Genomic DNA, 22,829 nt, shown 5'->3' on the forward strand with positions numbered 1-22,829 from the left:
TCTTAATAAGCTAAATTAAGTTAGGACAAGACCAATCCAGACCATCAGGATCACCATGTAAACTGAAAACCACTGCCTTACAATCAAAGAAGACCTTTCTATTCAATTGAAGGAAAATCTCATGTTGCTTTAGAGAAATGAATAAACTTATTGACCTTTTAGCAAATTTAGCCCAAAGAAAAGGAAAAGAAGTCGCTAGATCGCCAGGATTTCTTGTTTGTTAGATTTCTAGGCTCCTCATTCATGAAAGCCATGTAATTGTATCTGTGATTCTGTATGACATGTTTTTTCATTATTAATTTCATTCAAATCCATTTTTTTATTGAAAAAACAAAAATCAAGCAAATTACAAATGGAGGGCTTCGATTTATTTGTTTTTGGGTAAAAATTCAGAAACTACCACAAAAGAGAAAAATAATTGCAAAAGCACAATCTTTATATTGGTCAGCATCTGAACTCTGAAACCTTTGGTGTGAAAGGAAGAACACAGTCCATTACGAAAGGCGGCTCTCACTGCTTTACAGAGCTGTTGAAAGGTCCAGCGAAAGACACCTTACCTATACACTAAGTCTAAGACCTAGAACTGACGCGTCTATATTTGCAAACACAGGAAATAAATCTATCTAGGGCTTCTGGGCCTCTGGCCTTCCAAGGTCACATCGTTTGGGATGGCACTGTCTTTCACCTTTCTTCTCTGTTTAAACCTACTCCATGTCTAGGGTTAGACTTAAGAGTTTCCTGACAATCGAAGCTAGGGCATCTTAATCAACTATCATTGTTCGTTGTCATTGTCTGGTATCTTCTGTACTTATATTCTGGGGAGAAAACAAACTCAACTCAACAAATAAATAAAATAATTGCAAAGTAAAATATTAAAGAGGGTTGATCAAAGGCGAAGAAGGGAGATATAATTCAGTAGGAAAGTCCAGAACATTACATGTCATTTAGGTTTATTACAGTGGCATCTCAACAACATGGCTAGAGACTATATATGTCTCTAATTAAAAATTCAAACAACTCCTTGCCTTTCATAGAAGTAGTAGGTTTAGGTTATAATTTCTTGGATACTCACATCAATTTACACTTACTATGTTCTTCTTCTCCTTCACTTCGAGAAGATAATTACACCTCGCACAAACCAGAATATATAATGGTAGATGTTTACTTGAGCAAAATATAGATTTCACTCTCATGAATATTTGCTTGAAAACTCAAAGCATCCATCCTGGAATGAACCCATTGACATTTTGGCCAGAAGTTGCAGCAACAGTTATCTGATCCGGGACATTAGGATTATATCTGTTGCCAAAGTTGTGCACAGAAGAAATAAGAAATTCCACAAAGGCATGCAAGAATTCAATAAAGATGATTTGATCAGTATATGATCAACAATGTTACCCCATTTGGAGGGTTGAATTGCATTCCAGAGGTTGGAAGAATCCTTCGGAATGAGATTGCTGGCGATTGTAATGCATGTTTGTTGCCCAGGTGCTTTCCGCATTGCTTTCTTCCAACTGCAGGAAACCCAAGAATTCATTCTGCAGGCTCAGTTCCAGTTCATTCGTGCAAGGAAGAAAATACATATGATTAGGGAAGAACAGACAATAAGAAACTCCAATATAAATAACTGAAACTATGAGTAAAAATAATGCCAATATTTCATGGGGATCCATTATAGTTGCCTTCCTTTGGAGGCACACCAAGTTGTCACAGCAGATCTGCATTTCGACGGGTAGAACTCATCTTTAAATAGTGAGTAATTGCCAAAGAACTTCAGAATATTCACACCCAAAGGTGTAAAGATTCAGTCATTTTATCATACAAAATCCCTAGCTTGAGCATAGTTACGAAATCCAAGATATTATCTTAGATGCAAGACATGATTATTTTCAGCAGTTACCTTAAAAATTTTGATCATACACCTGAGGGTCAATCTGCCAGATTTGAGCATAGCACGTATAGAAAACAAAAGCCCAAACACAGATACAAAATAAATTTTACATTTATATGGGTTGAAATCATAAATCATATTTTAGATTAGTACGCTACCTTTCTTTTCAAGGCCCTGTTTGCTTCTTGAAGCACGTGCTCCTGCATAAAAACAAATATATTTTTATCTACGATAAAAACATACGAAAAAAACTAAGAAAATTCCAATGTTTGATACAGCAAGGGGTGCAGCCTGCACCAGTAAAATTGGCCAATTAATGCCTCTGCAGGGGGTAGAGCTATTGCTGTAAACACTACTGTTAAGTGTAAAAGGTATCTGATAAAGATATATCTGCAACTCATAACTCTTAACACCGTATCATTTGATTAGGAGAAAATGAGAAAACCCCCTGAGAAACATCTTCGAGCTTTCAGCTCTGTCGTAGTGTGAACACTGTCTTTCCCCAAATGAAAATATGCAATTAAATTGTCAGACGTAGAAATTAATCACCTTTCGTTGAAGATCTGAAAGCTGATCTAACATTAGTTGGGTCTGCAAAAGCAATGAACAAACAGTCGTCAGAAATAATGCCTTGCACAGATGCTCTAGTCTCTTGAGATTTAATAGCATTACAATGTCAGAACATTTCCGGTGTTCATTTTGGGATATGAAGACATAATAGTTTTTGTTGGGCAATATATATTAAGAAACAATAATAAAGAAAACAAAATAGGTTGCATAGCATTAAAAAATAAAATGATCATATTAGAGCTGGCCTAAAAGTAACTCCGCCAAATAATAAGCAATGAGAAAGTCAATTGAGGTAGCATGTCCACATTTAATAGAGACTTTTAAATGTCCTAATATAGAGAAGCAATTTAATCTAGATAGAATGAATTAGAAGGATCAAGGATAAACCTAAGATAACTTTAAGAAAAATAGTGAGAAATGATATATAAGGATATACATAGCTTAGGTCTTGTATCTAAGTATAGTGTCAAATTATTATCCACAAAGAAAAGTCAAATAGAGTTGATTGAAAAGTAAAGATTCATGTAGCCAACCCATTAGTTGACAAAAGACTTGTATATACGGTTCACTCTTTCCACTTGTGCAAAAGATAGACCATCATAAAAAATAAAAAAAAAAAAGAAAGAAAGAAAGAAAGAAAGTACAAAATCCGTAATAGTGAATGTGTGGGACCACGTGTGTATTACTTGAAATTACGAAAGATAATAACCACAAAAGTACAAACACAAGATTTAAGTGGTTTGGCTTTATCTATATCCATTGGCATAATGGATTTTTTCACTATGAGAATGAAAATAAAACTTGTATAGTGCTTGGATTTATGATCAAACCCAACTATATATTCAAAATCGAATAGTCATGTATACCTTCTCTAAGACTCACACTCTCAACTCTTGAAGAGATGCCAATGGAAGAGTAGTAGGATGGTTAGGAACTTGACTTCTCAGTAGAGAGGTCATGGGTTCAACTCTTATCAGCGGCATATGTCATATCCCTATCCCTATATATAAAAAGTGTCTTTGTACAAAAAAAATAAAAATTATGAACCTACTATTTCAACACTCTAGAGACTCTACAGGTATATAAAAAAAAAAAAAAAAAAAATCACTGCTCCAACACCTCGCTCACCCCCCCCCCCCCTTCTCCCAACGAAAAACACTCAAATTGGGAAGGGGGGATTGTCGATTGAGAGTGAAAACTGACGTCAATTTAAGTCACATAGAATAGAATTCAGTTTGATTGAATTTGTCAAAAAAAAAGAGGCTGCCGACGTCATCCTCTTAATGAGGAGGACCCACTTATATAGGTTTCATCTATCAAGTCATTGTTACTGAGGGAGTCCGGATCCTACTGAGTACTGAGGTAGTTGTGCTTGAATGCCTAACAAAATTAATGTGATTGGATATTTATACTATATTGGCCTGTCCAATCCTGTATCTCTTGCACCAGTGATTTGTTACTTCATTAAAGAGTAACTGCCAGATTTTGTTTTTCTTTGTTTTTTCGTTTGTTTTTTAGGTTCTAGTTTATAAACGGGTATCATTATCTTCCAATTCTTTTTTGTTCAATCTCTGGACTAAATATGAAGTCAATATTTTTTATGGGTAGTATCTGATCATCTCAACGAATTTCTTACTCTTTGAAGCAGGAGAGACACCAAGATACATCTAAAGAGAGAAACGGACAATTTCTATTCCTTATCACACATCCGTAGCATTATCACAAAGGTTTGCGTGGAGAGACTCCAAGTCTGGATTCTCTTAGAAAGTTGCCTGCTCCTTTAAGTTATATAGGTATATATACTCTAAATGTTCTACACTATATCAGGATGTTGAAACGTGTCCTAAGGCAATAAGTGTCCTACATAGTGAGCTTGCTCAGCATTGGCCATTTCAAGATTAACCTAAGAATAAATAAATAATTCAAGTAAAGCAAAAACTAATCCAAAGGCACAGTGCAAGAATTGGGGTTTAAACAGCACCTCATCAAGCTGCTTCTTTCTTGTTACAAGTAACAAGGTAAAAGACTCGTTTTCAAAGATCAAACAAACAAATTCTACCTGCTTGAGAAACTAATGTAATTGAGGATCATCAAGTAATGGGATTTGTTTCTGTGGACTTCGACTAAATTTAATCAGAGTCAACGATCCAATTCTTTTCATACTAGACAGATTTAAGGGATTGAAGTCGACAATCGGATTATGATTTCTCAAGAAATGGGATAATAGACCACAATAAAACATGACAAACACTGGATATAAGATTAAAGGAACTTAATTTTTTTTTTTTTTTATTTTTGGTGGGTGGGAAGGAAAGAGGGGACTTACCTTTGTTGATCTGATTTGTTTCAAGGACATCTCAAGTTGATGCTCAAGCTGCTCAAGCTCCTTTGTATTTAGTGGTCCCAAATCTTCTCCAAGAAGGTTTCTACAGTACTCATGATTACAAATTTTAATACATAAAATATTGGTCATGATGAGATTAAAATAAAGAGGTAAATCACTGCAAAGCACTCGAGCAAAAGCAGATTGACAGCCATGAGAATTCGACATTGCTCAAGAAAAGGAAAATCATAATTTATTTGGAAGCGATTTTACCTCTGAGATCGTTGCAAGACCTCAACTTTTGCTTTTAGCTTCAAATACTCCTGGTAGCTACTCTGCTTGCCAATACGGAGAAAAATTAGATTTATTATACTTAAGTATTGCTTTTAGTAACATAAACACTTATTTACGAGTAAGAACACTGTGGTTTTGGCATTGCCTGTGTCTCCTTAGGTGGTTGAGTGGCTTCTAGTGTTCCATAACTACATTTTTGATACCGTTCCAGCGTCTTGAGCATGCTAAGAGAAAGGAACGGCAAAGGAAAAAGGCCATTAGATTGCTGAAAACCATACTGGGTAAGTGAGAAGGAGATAGTAAACGACTTCTGGATCAAGCACCATTTAAAAGAAATGTTGGTAAACATACAGACGACCTTGAATAACTTTGTGTTTATCCACAAAACAAATTATACTAACCACATTACCTTTGTAGTTGTCCCATAAACATTACATTTCCTCGCAGTCATGCATCAACTTTGAAACAAAGCTAGTTAAGCTCCTTAAAAATATTAACATGATAATCTCAAAGGAAGATTAAAAGAATAAAAAACACCTCCAGCAATTGCAGCTACATCAGCCATATCTCTTTGAGTTACAATTCCGTATCTTTTTTGCACAAAATTTGGATAAACACTGTTTCAGAATCCTAATGACACAAGAAGAAGAGAAATTGGGAGTCCAGATTGGTGACCCCATGGCTGCTCCCTCCACCCCGAAGAGAAGAAACAGAGAGAGCTAACCACATTATTTAGTTAATCAGAGATGGATGCAGCATGAAGGAAAGCTATAGGATCATGCATGAGGCCTGACACTGATGATTAGGTCGGATTACATTCTATGCGTAGAAGTTCCAGACTCTCATAACATTCCCTTAATTGGGCAATGTGAAAATGTGTAAACATGCTGTTGTTGAGATGAGAATGTGAAACAAGGGGTCTAACTTTGTGGGGAAGATGGATTCAGATGTGTCTTTCGGTTGAGTTAGGTTGCAGACGACAATAGCACATGAACATAACCCTAAGTTTAGGTGATTCTAGTTGGGGAGGAAGGCTACTAGATAGGGCTAAATTTCGTTCTTCATGTTTTCTGGAATTAAAAGAGGGACTAAGGACTCCAAAGAGGTCCCAATATGGGAAACATAGAAGAATTCCCAGACTCGTAAGGATGAAAAGGGGAAGCAGGTTGAATTAACAACCGAACCACTTAAACATTAGTGTATTCTCTCAGAAAGAGAGAGAGTATGAACTCTGGGTTTTAGTAACAGGAGGAAGAGAAACAAAGCTTTCCAAAGACGAGAGGAGAGAAATACCCCTGAACCCAGGCACTCAACACTCTTCAAGCGGGAGCATATGTGTCAACCATACTCAATTTCTAACAACATCGACAAATAACTTATAAGCAAATAAGGGTTCAGAAATTAATTTGAGTGTTACAAGTACTTGAAGTCAGGTGTACAACCAATGTTAAACAACCCTACGAAATCATTCCTCCGACTCTATACTAGCACACAATTCAAAAAGGATCCAAACCTTCAGGGAAAATGATACAGCTATGATTAAGCATGATACTCAAATTTTCTTCAAATATGAAAAATCATCAATGGTAATGCATTCTACAAGTCCTCAGCACTTTGTTCTACCTTGAAAAATATAGGTGATTGACCAAAATACCAAATTGTTCAGAGTTTTCCTCTCTAGGAATAACCGTTCTTCAAACAAGGACCATTCACAACTCAAAAAATGGGTAGACGTTGGATCAGAATAATGCTTTCATACATGTTTTTACTAAAACTTTGGTCAAAATATTATGGTTAAAACTTTGCATTCCGTGGTAACTGCAGGTAGCTGACCACCTGGCTTGAAAGGCCTTGTTTGTTTTGGGTAGGATAATTTGACATAATTCAATTTCATGGGTTTTGAATCTCTGTGAGACCAGTTCCGCTTAATATTCCCGTCATTAAGAATGCAATTTCAGATTAAAAACAATAATAATAATAATAAATAAATAAATAAATAAAAAAAAAGAAAGAAAGAAATACCTTGCATTCCTATTGAGTCGCATCTAGTCTTGTTTAAAAGATTGTCAAAAATGAAATTTTTTCATCTAAACTTCAATGATTTGGATCCACCAAGATTTCAAACTACATTTAGAATGCTTGTTATGGAAAAATGATTGTCATTTAGGAGTACACTATGTTAAAGTTTAGGGTTTAAGCATAAAGTTGCTTAAGAACTTGATTGAAGCATTGTGGTTAAAACCTTGACTCCAATTAAGTTGCATCTAGTTTTATTTCTACAATAATCAAAATTGAAACTTTTCGATGGAAAATTTAAATGGTTTATACCTACACAAATACCACACTACATTTAGAACTCTTCTTATGGCAAAATGGTTATCATTTAGTCGTACACCCTGTTAGGATTTAGGATTTTAGCATATGGTTGCTTAAAACATTCCACTGGGAATTTAATTTGGAAGACCTATATTGTTGTTTTTAACCAATCCCGGTTTTTTTATAAACTGGTGTTCGACCCGCGTCGCACACCTGACTGTAGTGGGTGAGTCTTCTAGCGGGGATTTTTTGCATCCACAAGGATTCATACTGGAACCTTGCTAGAGCAAACCAAGCTGCTTACCACTTGGACCAACCCCCGTTGGTTCCTATATTGTTGTTTTAAACCAAGGTTTAAAGTATCCCATGATACTATACGATACTTGCCGATACGTATCCATATTTGACCCAACCGATACGATACATCTCGATACATCTCTCCATTGAATTACACTAAAATACATTAGCCAGAGCGATACAATACTTGATCAGGGACGATACATTTTTTAAAATCACCTGACCGATACGATACTCGATACCGATACTTTAAACCTTGTTTACAGCTAGTATTTATAGACAATGTTAGAGTTTATATATCTTTTTTCGGGTAAATGCTAGTGTTTATAGTTAATCGATACTTTCCTATAAGGCCCACCACACTATTAGATTATAATCCACTGGCTTATTAAAATATAAGTTGGGTATAACTCAAATACCTTTGCACATCCTCACTACATGAATTTGAGGTCTACCCAGTAGAAGCAAACTAATGTTGTAGAAGCATATTAGCTTGATTGATTAGTCCCCTAGAAATTCTAGAAGAGAGGACCCAGATTGCCACCTTCGACATGGCCATCAGCAAGAACCGAAAGTAAGATAAATATATATAAAACTGCCCAAACTAGATTATGTCATCATTTAAAAATGATGAGTGGCCTCTCTTGCCTATCCTAGCTCCAAACCATTCCTATTAATCAGCACTTATTTTCTGCACAGGGCCAAAATTGGTAGGCAACAATCTTTTCCCTTCCCTCACCTCTTTTTCCATTGATTGTTTGGAAAATCTCGCCAGTAACTTTCTAAGCACTGTAGATGTTGAATATATGACTCACTAGAAGGGCAGCCTAGAAAACTTCATGGAGTGGCAAGCCTAATAGGAAAAATAAGTATAAACTTCGATTTTCTTAAAATTGCAATTTTGTAATTGTAGAAGCTTTAAATTATTTGTTGCTGATTTGTTCTTAGGAGATGTTTCAATTTGTGCGAGGAAAACTCACTATTTAGAGTATGTCGTTCTCAAACCTGCTGAGCACAAGTTGCACAAGTTTGACCAAATAATCAAATATGTACTCAGACTATCATTCTTTATGAAAATACCAAAAAATTCTGAAAAAGAATGTCATTCTTAAGAAATACCGTTACCAAATGCACTAAATTGTTCCACAAACTTTAATCTTTTATGTTTTTTAATTAGTAAGCAAGGTGTGAGGAGAGAAGGCAACATCAAGAGGTTTGAACCAAGACATTCTAATGAGAATGGGCTTTTAGGAACACGACATCTCGCCAACTACATCAGGCAATAGTGACAGAAGTCCACCAAATAAAGGAGATTTTTCAGAAAAGAGCTGGACTATTGGCAATAAAGTCCCTAGACACCCATCTGATACACTCTAGATGGAGATCGACTGAAGAAGAAAAAAGAAAGCACTCAACTAGTCTACTGGAGTAAAACAAGAAATTTGAAACCTTTTAGAGCTTTTGCAACATCAAGGTTCCTTATTTCTTATGCTTACTAATTTTTGTTTTTGTAATGTTCTAATGGTGATGGGAATTCTTAACATATATTTTGGGTCATGATACCGTAGGAGTGAAATTAGGTTTAACTATTTATGTACAGAAAGGTTGAGGATTACCCCTCTAGGATTGTAGCACTTGAATAATCAAATTGCACAATAAGAAACATTAACATGTATAAATAATCTCACCAAATTGGTCCAAGGAAACTAGCATTCAAAGCCTAAAAGAGAAAGGAGGGCAATAACTGGAGAAGGAGAGGGAAAGACTCACAATTTTCAAGATTCAAGAAAACTTCAAATTGGTGTCCCTCTCTCTTCTTTTAGCTATTATATACATAGAGAAATAACATCTAGTAGCTTATTATGTTGAGAACCATTCACTTTTCCGTAAGTACTAAAGGGCACTAAACACCTCATGGGAGTAGCCCCAAAGTTATGAACAATTGAACTTAATACCACAAAAGACAGAGATCCAGAAATCCAGAATCTTGCTTGGAGGCTATGGGAAATTCCCTAACACACTGTGGGCAATCCTCAAGCAGATTTATTTTCCAGTTTGGACCTAATTGAGGCTAGGGAAGGCTCATCTCCAAGTTGGACATGGAAGAGTACCCTTAAAGGCAGAGACCTCCTAAAGAAAGGGCTTATGTGGTTGGTGGGGGAAGGCAAGAGTATATCAAAGAGAGATGAATCCCAACAAAACCTAACTTTAAACTTAAACACCCCCTACTGATCCTCACCTTGTTCCTACGGTGGCAGATCTGATCATGGAAGATAGTCGAGCTTGGAAACTGGATGTATTAAAACACCACTTCCACCCAGAAGATGTGGCTGCAATTATGAAGATCAAGTTGGGCCTATTTCTTCAAGAAGACTGTCAAGTTTGGGGCTGGACTACCATGGGAAAATACACAACAAAGTCGGGGTATTATTTGATGAGTTGAGAAAGAGAAGAGAAAAGACAAGAAGCCAATCCTTCCCAAAGGACTAACCCAGAAGTCTGGAAACAGATCTGGAGGTTTCACTCCTTGCCAAAGGTGAAAGAATTCGTATGGAGAAGCTGCGCTAATGGTCTACGTACAGCAGAGGCCTTGTCAAAGAGAGGGACGAAGATCGGTCCAGCTTACTCGCGGTGTGGGTGTGACCAAGAAACAGTTGAGCATATATTACTTGAATGTCCCTTTGCCCGTGCGACTTGGTTTGCGTCGGACTTCCTCTTTCATCCCTCTAGCTATTGATAATCACATGGATTTCTTCATTATTGCCTGCAGTAAACACAGCAACATTTCAACTGATTGGAAGAAGGGTGTCGCAGGTCTTGGCTCCTTTACTTGCTGGTCCCTTTGGTGGGCAAGAAATGAGATGCTTTATAATCAAAAGAACTGGGATCCGATTGAAGTGGTTCAGCAAGCCGAGAAGGCTTTTCTTGAATTTAAGTAGTGTAAAGTGCACGTTCTCTCTCTCAACAGAAGGTGAATAGATTAGGCTTGAAGTGGTCTCCACCCCCGGAAGGTAAACTCAGAATTAGCACTGACACGGCCCTCAAAGAATCAAAAGGAGGCATTGGGTTCGTGGTTCATGATGTTAGGGGTGAGGTGAAGGCAGCAGCAGCAGCCATGCCTTATGCCTAAGAAGTTCAACTCCCCCACTCAAGGCGAAGCCCATGACATCAGAGAAGGATGCTGTTATGTGCCTTGGAAGGTGCGTCAAGATACTCTATCCCCATGCCCCCCAACATTTCCCACTCACAAGTGGGAACCCACTTGTAGACTTGTAGGCCGGTAAATGGATAGTCCAAATTCGTCTTGGGATTTGAATCCTTATTTGTTTAAGGTTGTCCATATCCGGAATGTTTCTTACCGGAAAATATCCAAATCTGTCTGCTAAGCAGCCAGCTTCGGATTACTATAATTATTTATCGGATTAGATAAATATCCGGATAAACATTTATTCCGGATATTAAAGTATTTAACATTTTTTCTTCTGAAAAGGGATGATAATTGGATTCGGAAACCGGTAATCAGAAATTATCCGGTGAGAGTAAAGTATTATATACTTTTCTCTAAAGAAAGGGTTAATAATCGGATTCGGAAACCGGTAATCGGAAATTGGAAATCAGAAATAAAAAATTAAAAAAATGACAATCACCAATCAATAATTGGATAGTTTACCAGATCGGCTTATTATCGGATATCCAATAAAGTTCTGGATTTGAATTCAGATGCCTTCTCTAAATTTCTGCTAGATTCATATTCATATTCAAATAGTGGTTTTGCTAATTAGATTTTGATAGCAGTTTTACTAATTGGATTTGGATACTACCATATTCGAGCCGAATCCAATCTGTTTACAGGTCTACCCACTTGACATCGGTGAGCCAGGGTGGTCTATGTCAGGTGGGTTGTGAGAGGAAATTTTGGGGGGATGGGAGTAGGGGTACAGGATCTATATCCTCAGAGGTTCGGTTTGATCTTGAGTTTGAATTGGAGTATTACTCTATGATGAATGTTCTGTTAAGCAAAGCCCAGGCCTCTTTAGATGTATTTGGCATTACCCAGGATGTAAATACCCTGACCCAGTATGTAAGCCTAATCTCTTTCTCTTTTATTCCCAGGGAGCTCAACAGCTCAGCTGACTCCCTGGCCCAGAGAGCTCCGTCCATCACGAGTAGGATAGAGTGAAACTCCTACTCTCCTTGGATGTCTGAGGTCTGTTTAGCATTTTTGAGTTTATCTCACTCTATTTTCAATGAATGACATGGTTTCATGTCTCCTTGTGGTGTATGTAATAGTCTCCATCCCCTATATAAAAAACTATCAATTTTCTCCCAAAAAATCAAAAATCAAAAAATCAAAAAATCAAAGGCTCAAATTATATATAAAAAACTTCATAAGTTTTGAGCACAAGTAGAAATAACAAGCTTTGATAAACACTGAATGAAGTTCACCTAAGAGATAATCAGTAGCAATTTAAATAATCTTCATGTCAAACAAATCATCCAACAATCAGAACAAGGACATTGTTAGTAATCGTAGCTTGAGAGTTATTTTGTTTCCTTATTTTTAGTTTTAATATCAAACGATTAGATATGACAGCATGTTAGAATATGAAAGTTATATTTTTCTATAATACATCTAGTTAAAATATTATCATATCAAGTTTAATAGGGATACTAACTGTTGCCCCTATGTACTATAGTTTAATTACTACCTTATCCCTTATACTTTTTAAATTACTAATCTAACCTTTGACTTTGGATATAATTACTAATGTCCCCCTATTGTTAAGTTCCATTAGTTAAGTGATGAAATGACATTTTTAATTTATTCAAAAATTCAAAACAACCTTTAGGTTTTATATTATTAATTTACACTTCATGTTACATCTGAAAGTAAACGAAGCTTTAAGGAGGATGAAACTCGGCAAGACACAAGGTCCTGATGAAATCCCAATTGAAGTATGGAAGAGCTTAGGAACCCATTGACTAGTTTGGTTGACTAAGTTGTTTAATAAGATTATGAGCACAGGGAAATGCCAGATGAATGGAGGAGAAGCGTCGTGGTTCCAATTTACAAAATAAAGGAGATATTCAAAGTTGTAATAACTATAGGGGCATTAAATTGATAAGCCATACGATGAAATTATGGGAGAAAATAATTCAAATCCATTTGAGACACTTAACTACAGTTACGGAGAACCAATTTGGGTTTATGCCGAGAAGATTTATAACGTAGGCTATTTACCTAATTAGGAGACTTATGGAAAGGTATAGAGAATGTAGGAAAGACCTTCATATGGTATTTATTGACCTAGAAAAAGTCTATGATAGAGTCCCTAAAGCATTAATTTGGCAAGTACTAGAAAAAAGAAGTGTTGCAAGTAAATATGTAGATACAATTAAGGATATGTATGATGGTTCAGTGACTAGTGTAAGAACAGTGGGGGGACAAGTAATGAATTCCCGATAACAGTTGGGCTACATCAAGAGTTAATTTTAAGTCCATATCTATTTGCACTAATAATAGATGAATTAACCAAAGACATTCAAGATGAGGTCCCCTGGTGTATGCTTTTTCCGGATGATATTGTGTTGATTGATGAGACCCAAGTGGGGATTAATACCAAATTAGAATCATGGAGAGTAGCTTTGGAATCAAAAGGCTTTAAACTTATTAGATTGAAGACAAAATGTCTAGTTTGTAACTTTAGTCATGATCAGACAGATGATGAGGTGATGATACTTGACGATAAAGAGATTCCTCAGAATGATTGTTTTAGGTACTTAGGTTCAATCAAAAGTAAAAGAGGTGATTTAGAGGATGAGGTTTCCCAAAGAATTAAAATAGGGTGGATGAAGTGGAGAGGTGCATCCGGGGTCTTATGTGATCGGCGTATTCCATTAAAGTTTAAAGGAAAATTTTATAGGACCGTTGTTCAACCAGTTATGATGTACAGTGCAGGATATTGGACTATTAAAAAGAATCATTTAGAAAAACTCAGTGTAGCAGAAATGAGGATGCTAAGGATAGATTAGTGGCAAAACTAGGATGGGTAAGATAAAAAAAGTAATTCCTTATTTTATTTATTTACTTTTTAATTTAGAATTATCTTTTAGTTTTTGTAATTTACTCCCAATTTGACCTTTAGTTTCTATTGATTTTAGATTTGACTTTGGACAAAAAAAGAAGACCAGGGACTAATTTTTTAGAATCCAAAATGACAATAATATAAGGGTAAAATTAGTAGTCAACATGATTTTTTTTCTAAATGAAGATAATGTTGCCTTGAGAATTTTTATCTAGAATGACGAAATAGATATTAAACACTCAATAATAACACTCACTTAACATGGTTAGAAGTGAGGGGGGCGATAGTAATTTCATAACAAATAGAATCCTTTAGTAATTAAGCTATAATTTAGAGGGGCAACAATAATTATCACAATTTAATAATAATAATTTGGAAGTTCGTATTTTGTTTTCTTTCATTTTTATTTTAAAATTAATTTGAGTCTTGGATTTTGAAATTTTCATTGTTCAAGTTGGGCATCTTATTTTTATATTAAAGTTGCTAGGCTAAGAAAAAGAACAAGGTCAGGGACATAACCAAAAAAAAAACAAGAACAAGGCTAAACAGGGCCAAGGAGAGGATCAAGGTTAGGGATAGAGATAGGGCCAACCCATCCCGTAACAGTCAAGGCAAGATTAGGCCTGGCTTGTCCCTTTAGAGCTGAGGTCAGAGACAATAATCATAGGCCTTGAGTTAGATTTTAGGGTTAAAATGAGCTTAGCAATGAACATTTAGGGCTGGAATTGAGTATGAAGAAGCTCAGTCCAGTCCATCCCTATTACAACTCTAGTTTGGAGATTCTCAACCCATAATAGCTATAACTGAGACCCAGTTGTGCATTGCAAGATACGTATAGAACTCAGAGACTTTGTGCTTCACATATTGACTTGGCTAATCACAATCAGGTAAGTAGGAAGGTAGTAGCTTGTTGCGCTCGGTAAATTAGATTTTTTTAAGAGTGACTCTTAAAAGAGTAGCCAAAGGGACGTGACTCGTGAGTCTTGTAATAGGAATTTTTATTTATGAAAATAGAGGCAAAGAAAGAGTTGAACCCAAGGTGAAGGAGAAGAAGAAGTGAAGAAAGGAAGTGAAGAAGCGGAGGAGGAGAGAGAGAGAGTTGAGGGTGTGTGTTCAGTGTTCTCCCCCTCTGTTTTATTAATGGTTGAAGAGAAACTAGATCTAGGATACTTACTTGAATCTGGCTACACTCAATATATCATTATATTATTATCATAAAATGATAAAAGTTCAAACTCATGGAAGATAGTTACATTTTTTTCCCAATAATACATTAAAATATTTGTTAAAAAGACATAGTTAATTATATCCAAAATCGAAATTTTGAAGTCTCACTTATAATTACGGCCCACTATTATTTCTCTCATTTTCGTTTTTAGAAGAAAAAAATGCTAATTACTTGATATATCTCTCCTTCCCATTTCTCAAAAAAATAAAAAATAAAAAATAATTATTATTTATACTTCTCACATTAGTTATATTCTTTTCATTTTTCAAATCAAATACTCACCAAAAAAATATATCCACCTAAGAAAAACTACGATATTTGCTTCCTTTTCCATTTATTAAAAAACTTAAGTACTCTCTAATTAATTAGTAATAAATAAAACTCTTTTTTTTTTTCATAGATTAAAATTGATAATTTATAAGAAAGGCACCATATAAGACATTCCCTTAGGGTCTATTTCGTTACGTGAGTTTGGAGATTTCAAATATCTAGAAATTTCAAATCTATAAATTTCAAATATATGGAGTCATAATTCATAAAAATAACTATTTGGTTAACTGAACATATGGAATGATATCTATGGATTCATTTGTAATTTTTGTGAATACAAAAATGTTCTAGCATTTTTATAATAGGGATGAAATCTCTGGATTTCACCTCATACTCATAAATCTACAGATTCACGTTTTTAGTGTAAAAAGATGAATCTTTAGATTTCATGAATCCAGGGATTTTCACAACTAAACGGGTATAAATCTCACATTCACGAATCCAGAGATTTGAAATCTATGGATTCATGTAACCAAACACGCCCTTACATAATGAGCTTCAATGTGATTACATTCTCAATCCCTCTTTAATTGTAAATAATTAAAACAAGGAAGACACTAAACTACAAGAGAAAAACTAATAGATAAGTTAATGGCTAATATGAAAACAAATATGTTAATAATCAAGGTATACTTAATGGCTAATGTAAATTGTTTCAATTAGAAACATAAAACATATTCAAGTTTAACTTGAAAAATATGCAATGTAATTCATAGTCAAATAGATAACACCACATGCAATTGCATGAGTTACGTTGCTAGTAGCAAAAAAAAGAAGGAAACTCATCTCCTCAAGTATATACTTGCTACTCAAGCTATATAAAAATAAAAAGTACAGAAAGTAAAAATTAATCCCTTAATCAAGTAAATAGAAGCTAAGAAATAAAATAAAATTTGATAAAACAAAATCATAGATTATAGGGTGGACCTCATATAGTGTGGTTAAAATTGGAAATTTTTAACATAGTACATCAAATTACCACCTGAGCTTGGAACCTCATTTATTTTCTTGAGCTTGAAGTAGATCCCATGTCAAGTTTCTCCTCCAGTCAAAGATTACATTCATGATTGTAGCTTATAAATATTTAGGCAGTGCAGGCATTAACCATTGCCACACCAAGATGGAAAAAGTATGTCTACTAAGATAGGGGTGTATTATTTATTTATTCTTTTGGTTAAGATGATAGAAGTCTATTAGGTGTGAGGATAAATCTAACTATCAAATAATTTTTGTTTTTAAACAATTGACGATGATTTATACAAGATTCTCATGAATATCATGCCCAATACTCACCTCTTTATTCTTGAATATTGTCCCTAGGTGTATGTGGGTCTCTAATCTGATCCTATAACCATGGATACTTTAGAGCCCGGGCACTATGGTTCAATCTCCATAATCCTAGATTTTAAAAGCCCTATTTTGCCAACTTGATCAAGTTCAGCTCTTCAAGATTTTGGTTGATTGTCGTGAAGTTAGAGTTGTCCTACAGATGATTGCAACTATATAACCAAAATTTTCAACTAATCTAACCCACTTCCAAGCACATCTAACAAAATATAATTTACACATTTTTAATGTTTATATAAGTTGGTTTATATGAAATGTATAATTTTCCTACTTTTAAAAATTAAATTATGTGTAGATTAGGGTATTTAAGAATTTTAGTTCATCATAGCAGTTAAAGCCTATGGTTCAAGACCAAACTTTTAACTTAGACCTACTTTTCAAAAATCTAAAATGCCATTATGTTTAAAAAACCTAAAATAGGCTATATATAAATTTCAGCCCGATCCCCATCACAGCCCTCATTTTGGGTTTGCCTAGAAAAAAAAAAGCACTAGCTTGCAAACATTTTGTGGAGGTCTAACCACAACTCAGTTTTTTAGGGTAGCAAGTTGGGCCATGAGTTCAAATTCTTGAATCATGATTATTAGATGCCATCTGAGGATTTGAAAAAGTTATAATACTAGAAGTGATTTGAATCTTAAATCCATTTTAAACTCCCTAAAATTAGGGTTGTTTCTACATCTAATATGTCTATTGAAGTACTAGAGGTTTCTTTTAGGAATTGTTCAATTTGACGGATAACAACTCAATTGACGCATAGAATCAAAAGATTTCTCAGTTAATAATTACCAACACCTCTTAATGAAGAGATCATTGGTTTGAATCTTCCTAGTGATATTTGTAATATCCCCTCCAAAAAAAAATCTATTTAGATTATCCTATAGTATATAGATGGTAATTTCTCCCTAAATAATCTATTTAGATTATACATTTTCTAATATTTTGTTGTCCTTCATACTAAATAACGGTCCGCTTCAACTTAAAGTGCATGTCAACACACACTTAAACTTGAAATTGCATATTTAATTATTATTTTATTTAGCACACAAACTCAAGGTTTGTACAGTCAAATAGAAAGATAAAATATATATTAAGTTCTACATATGTATACTATTTCTTCAAACTAAAGTATCTGTTCTACCATGTGGGCAAATGACATGTCTAATCTAACCGTTGAAGAGAAAGCATATGAGTTAGATCACAAGTCAAATTTGAGAATCTAATTTCATTGAGGGATAAAAAAAATGTTATTTAATTGCATGGTTCTTACGCCAACATGATGGTCAACAAGAGCCAATTATCCAAACGTGGGATTGAAACGGTGAAATCTCCAACCATTGTGTCTAGGTGTAGAAACACATGATCAAGCAACATTTTTCTTTTCTTTAATTAAATATTAGTGCATGCATGTGTAAAAGAACACTTGATATTCCTATGTTCTTTCAGCTGCGAAGGAATGAAGGATAGAGAACAAAACATAAAAGTGAATGCTTTAGGTTTCTTATGTAATATTTCACATGATGAATTGTTCAAGTAGAAATTACATCTAAATAATTAACATTGCTAAACATGGTAGTAATTTAAGTAGCTCACACAATCATATTGGATAATATTAACAAAAGTTACTTATACTTTCAATATTTTCACTTTCTCATGCCTTCAATTTATAACAAAACAAAACAAAACAAAACAAAGGTGAGTTGTTCAATATCATGTATTCAGCATCCACTATATCGTCGTAATAGTAATTAATATTTTAGTAATCATGTATGTATACTTGCTAAGTTCATTCATCCCTCTACTATATATATATGACAAAATTATGAGGAAAATAGTCCTGAGTGTTGAACAAAGTGTGAACTGACAACTATGGATTGGTTGTTGATGATAGATTAATGTTTACTGTTTCATTCATGCAGAGACATCCTATCGTGACAGTCACTGCACAGCAAGTTTTACAAATGACATATAACGATAGATAGAGCTAGCTCACTGAAACACAGCATTAATACGAAGATAAACTAAGAAGATAAACCCCAGGTCATCCTGGAAACAATTATAGAACTAATTTCTCATGCCTACCGCTGCCAAGCTCTAATTTCTAAATTTCAAAAAATCAAAACCAATTATGAACTCCTAATAAGAAACAGAACTTGTATGTAAAGTATGAATAAGAATGCTAATTATAATAAAAGTGTTTATATTGATAACAGAAGCTGGGGTATCAAGAATAGGAGGTTGTGATGGTGATCGTAGTAGTCTTATTCAGGACTTGAAGCTTTCTAATAAACTAAGCAGCCCAAAATCTAGACTATATTCTCACTGAGATAAGATCACCTGCTTCTACAATAGCCATGTACTTCTTGAAAGATAACCAGAGGAAATTTAGGCAATGATCAGATTTATCTTAAGAGAACTACCATATAAAACATCTTATGCAAATTTGCATTTTTGATGATGTTCAGAGTGCAACGAGCAAAGACTCTAAGAACAGCTTTTCTACAATGGAATACACTCTTAACAAGATAGGTCGTCAATCAGTTTATTTACCTTCACGACAACTAACACATTTGGGACAACCAACCTTCCAAAAGGACTAAAGAGAAACCTAGAATTGCAATTTGCAAATCCAGTGCTTGGTAAGGGCAACATGGAGGAAATAATGTACAAAGTAGATAAGATAATCAAGATGTTTATCGAAAATCCAGGACCAAACGTAAATCCACCATACAATAACCGAAAGATCTATCCAACTAAGAGAATTAATGAAGTGTGTTAAGGAAAATGAAAGCTAAGAAAGAAAGGAGGACAAGGACAACAGCAAAAGCGAACAATTTTTTCGGTGTCCACCAGAACTTCAGAAAACTGAAAAAGGTAACTTCTGGAAGTAGATCTCGGAGAAAAAGAGCATGCTTTCTTTCTTGTCAAGGGAGTTAAAATGAAACAAAATTGAGACTCACACTCTTCAGAGGAACAAATCAGAAAGAAGAAAAAGAATTGTGTAGCATCAAAGCATGTGAGAAAAAGAGAGGTGTGAAAGGTTACCCAGAACTGCTACAAAACTCATACAGCTTTCCTCGATTAGAGAAGATGATGAGAGCAACCTCAGCATCGCAAAGAACGGAGAGCTCGTACGCCTTCTTGAGAAGTCCATTTCTTCGTTTGGCAAACGTAACCTGACGATTTATCTTGTTCTCGATCCTCTTCAGCTCAACTCTTCCTCTCCCCATTTTCCTTTTTTCTCTTTTTTCGCTCTTCGAATAATCTTACACTTGTGATGAACAGATGTAGCTCTATAAATTTCGTTTCGTCCAGTATGGATTACACGAAGCTTCGCTTCTCTTTTCTTGAGTTCTTCCTTTCCTTTTCCTTTTCCTCTACTGGATTCAGTTGGAAGTTAGATCTTCTTTCATGAACTGACCTTGAAAGTTGTAGAAAGAGAATAAGAAAACCGTAAGAGAATTGAAGAAACGATGAAGATGAAAAATGGAAACCCTTACACCGAAATTATCTTTATCTTCTTCCTCGTTGTTGCTCACTTGTGGCTTTGGAACTCATTTTTAGGTTTCCTTCTCCAGAATTAAAGTGTTAAGCTGGTGTATGTTCAGATTTTTTTAATCCCTTTTTCTAATTTACTTTTTGATTTTTTTTCCCTTTTTTTATTACGAACGTCAACACCAACCTTAAAACACTCAAGTTTTGGCGTTACCACGTGTCGAGTTAACAATGGGCAAATGAAATACAGTGACCAAATTACCCTTGTGTTTTTGTAAATTTGCAAACTGGGCCGATCATTCTGTCCCCACCATTATTACTACTGGATTTGTATTACTGTACTACGGCATTAATTTTAATCATCTTTTGTGTCAATTCCATACGTTTTTTTTTTTTTTTACGAAGCTGAAAAACTTCATTCATGAGTGCGATCATACCAGCATTAATGCACCGGATTCCATCAGAACTTAGAAATTAAGCGTGCTTGGGCGATAGTAATACTAGGATGGGTGACCTCCGAGAAAGTCCTCGTGTTGCACCCCTTAAAAACTTTACCAAAAAAAAAAAGAACTTAAAAAGAAATACAGACATATCAAAAGAAAGATAGAAATAAAAAAGATAAGTGCATGAAAACACAAGGTTCGATCCGAACCAAGGAATGGAAATTAATCAAATGTCATACATGCAATAGACAAGGTCATCCTGACTAAAGAATGAGATGAGCCCAATTCCTTAGAATAATAATTGTAACAACCACAATAACAATTAAGTACAAGGAATACGACATATGTATCCTCCATCACAAACGCCCAAAGAGGCGACATGCCACAAAGGCGGACATAGACACACCACAAGGGCATAAAGGTAACACGCCACATGGGCGGAAAGATAACACGCCACAAAGGCGGAAACAATAGCCACGATGAAAACACACCGACATCGACCAGCAACACGAGACTCTCGCACCAGCAAAGCTTCCAAATCCATGAATTCCATACTCTAAACAAGTATAATCATGCGATTCAATATAGAACTAAAAAGGAAAAGAAATTAATACGAGGGTTAAATTCAAGGCCGTGCACCATGGAGTTACTCCAGGTTTATAAATTAATATAATAAGATCATTCCAGGTCTACGGCAGTGCTTTAACCCACAAGCTTACGTTGGTTTTTTGAGTACATTTAAAAGAAATATTTTGGGTGTTCATATTAGTAATAGTGTAGAAAACTAGAAATAACTTCGATAAATGAGGATTTTTATCTGCTCCAATACTGACGCCCTCATGTTAGCTGTAGTTGGACGTTAGATTCTTGACATCTGGATGATTCTAATCCAACGGTCAAAATCTTGAGAGAAAAAAACTCTTATGTAAAGAGGAGACTTCGTCTTCCTGATCGAACGCAAATACTAAAATTCAAATTTCATTTTGGGTGGAACAAGTTTTGTTTTGATTGAAGGTTGTAAAACAAGTTTACATTTGACAATTCAAAATTTTGGATTTTTATGTGGAACTGAATGATGTGTTCTTGGCTGGTAATATTGAAGAAGAATTAATGTCTAACTTCATGATGAAAAGGGAGTTGGTTGGAGAGATCTTACAAAATCTATGTTGGAGTCTACTAATTTCATCACCCAAGTAGAAAAAGAATATAGGGAAGCGTTTTGGGATCTGCAGTGAAAATGGTAGAAACGAAAGGATGAACAAGTGTAGAAATGGAAGGAAGATCTGCAGTGTTTTGTCCTCTTTGCAAGAAAATGGTGATTCATAGATAGAAGAAACCCAGAGAATTACACCGAACAATAAATTGTAAACCTAATCTTTCAACTAGTACATCGATACGGGAGTCGAAATTAAACACAATAACACTAGAGAAACCCTAAAATGCCTACCTACGATTAAAGAAACCCTAAGAACTCGTGAACTTAGTAACAGCCTTAGTCCCTTCAGAAATAGCATGCTTCGCAAGCTCTCCTAGCAACACCAACCGAATAGTTGTTTGAATTTCCCTAGAGGTGATGGTTGGTTTCTTGTTGTACCTTGCAAGCCTTGATGATTCCTGAGCAAGCTTTTCGAAGGTGTCGTTGATGAAACTGTTCATGATTCCCATGGCCTTGCTAGAAATACCAATGTCTGGATGAACCTGTTTCAAAACATTAAAGATGTAGATCTTGTATGTCTCAATGCTCTTCTTTGATCTCTTCTTTTTCTTGTTAGAAGAAGCGGCTTCCTTGGGAAGCTTCTTCTTGGCCTTAGGCTTCTTCTCATCAACCGGTGCCTCTGCTTTCTTCTCCTTTGCAGCAGAGGCAGACTTCTTCTTTGCTGGTTGATTTTGACCATTAGATTAGAATGATCCAGATGTCAAAAATCCAATGATCAACTGGAGCTAACTGTAGGGTATCAGTATAGGAGCGGATAAAAATCCGATAAATAATAAATTGCAAGAAAGATGTTGGAGGTGACATGGCTATGTTTGGTGAAAGCCTCTAAATGTTTCATTATGGAGAAGCGATTCAATCTAGATTGAATAATTAGAATAACTAAAAATAGATCTAAAATAATCTTAAAATAAGTGGTGAGAAAGAACATGCATATCTTAGACATTGTATGTATGGCCACTTATGTCTACCATCATTGCACTCCCCCCCTCTTTT

The 22,829-nt window shown here is 35.1% G+C and overlaps 2 protein-coding genes and 1 pseudogene across 2 annotated transcripts; 1 reads left to right on the forward strand and 2 right to left on the reverse strand.

Annotated features, from left to right (window-relative positions):
- Window positions 1-911: 911 nt before the first annotated feature.
- Window positions 912-20,246, reverse strand: LOC149013343 (agamous-like MADS-box protein MADS2). The gene is made up of 9 exons (XM_089160290.1): window positions 20,183-20,246; window positions 19,728-20,098; window positions 5,207-5,302; window positions 5,058-5,117; window positions 4,788-4,887; window positions 2,441-2,482; window positions 2,050-2,091; window positions 1,399-1,514; window positions 912-1,299 (listed from the first exon to the last, which is right to left on the reverse strand). The coding sequence occupies exons 2-9, from the start codon at window positions 19,910-19,912 to the stop codon at window positions 1,212-1,214; spliced, it is 729 nt and encodes a 242-aa protein (XP_089016416.1). The 5' UTR covers window positions 19,913-20,098; window positions 20,183-20,246; the 3' UTR covers window positions 912-1,211.
- A 354-nt stretch (window positions 20,247-20,600) lies between these two features.
- LOC149013344 (5S ribosomal RNA) lies at window positions 20,601-20,719 on the forward strand (annotated as a pseudogene).
- A 1,365-nt stretch (window positions 20,720-22,084) lies between these two features.
- On the reverse strand, window positions 22,085-22,516 carry LOC149013345 (histone H2B.5-like; the record flags this gene model as incomplete). The annotated part of the gene is made up of 1 exon (XM_089157718.1): window positions 22,085-22,516. A coding segment is annotated over one exon (432 nt), but the record flags the coding sequence as incomplete, so codon positions are not given.
- Window positions 22,517-22,829: the final 313 nt, after the last annotated feature.

The sequence above is a fragment of the Hakea prostrata genome, chromosome 6, assembly GCF_041222555.1.
Source record: "Hakea prostrata isolate BN-2017 chromosome 6, UWA_Hpros_2, whole genome shotgun sequence".
Lineage (NCBI taxonomy): Eukaryota > Viridiplantae > Streptophyta > Magnoliopsida > Proteales > Proteaceae > Hakea > Hakea prostrata.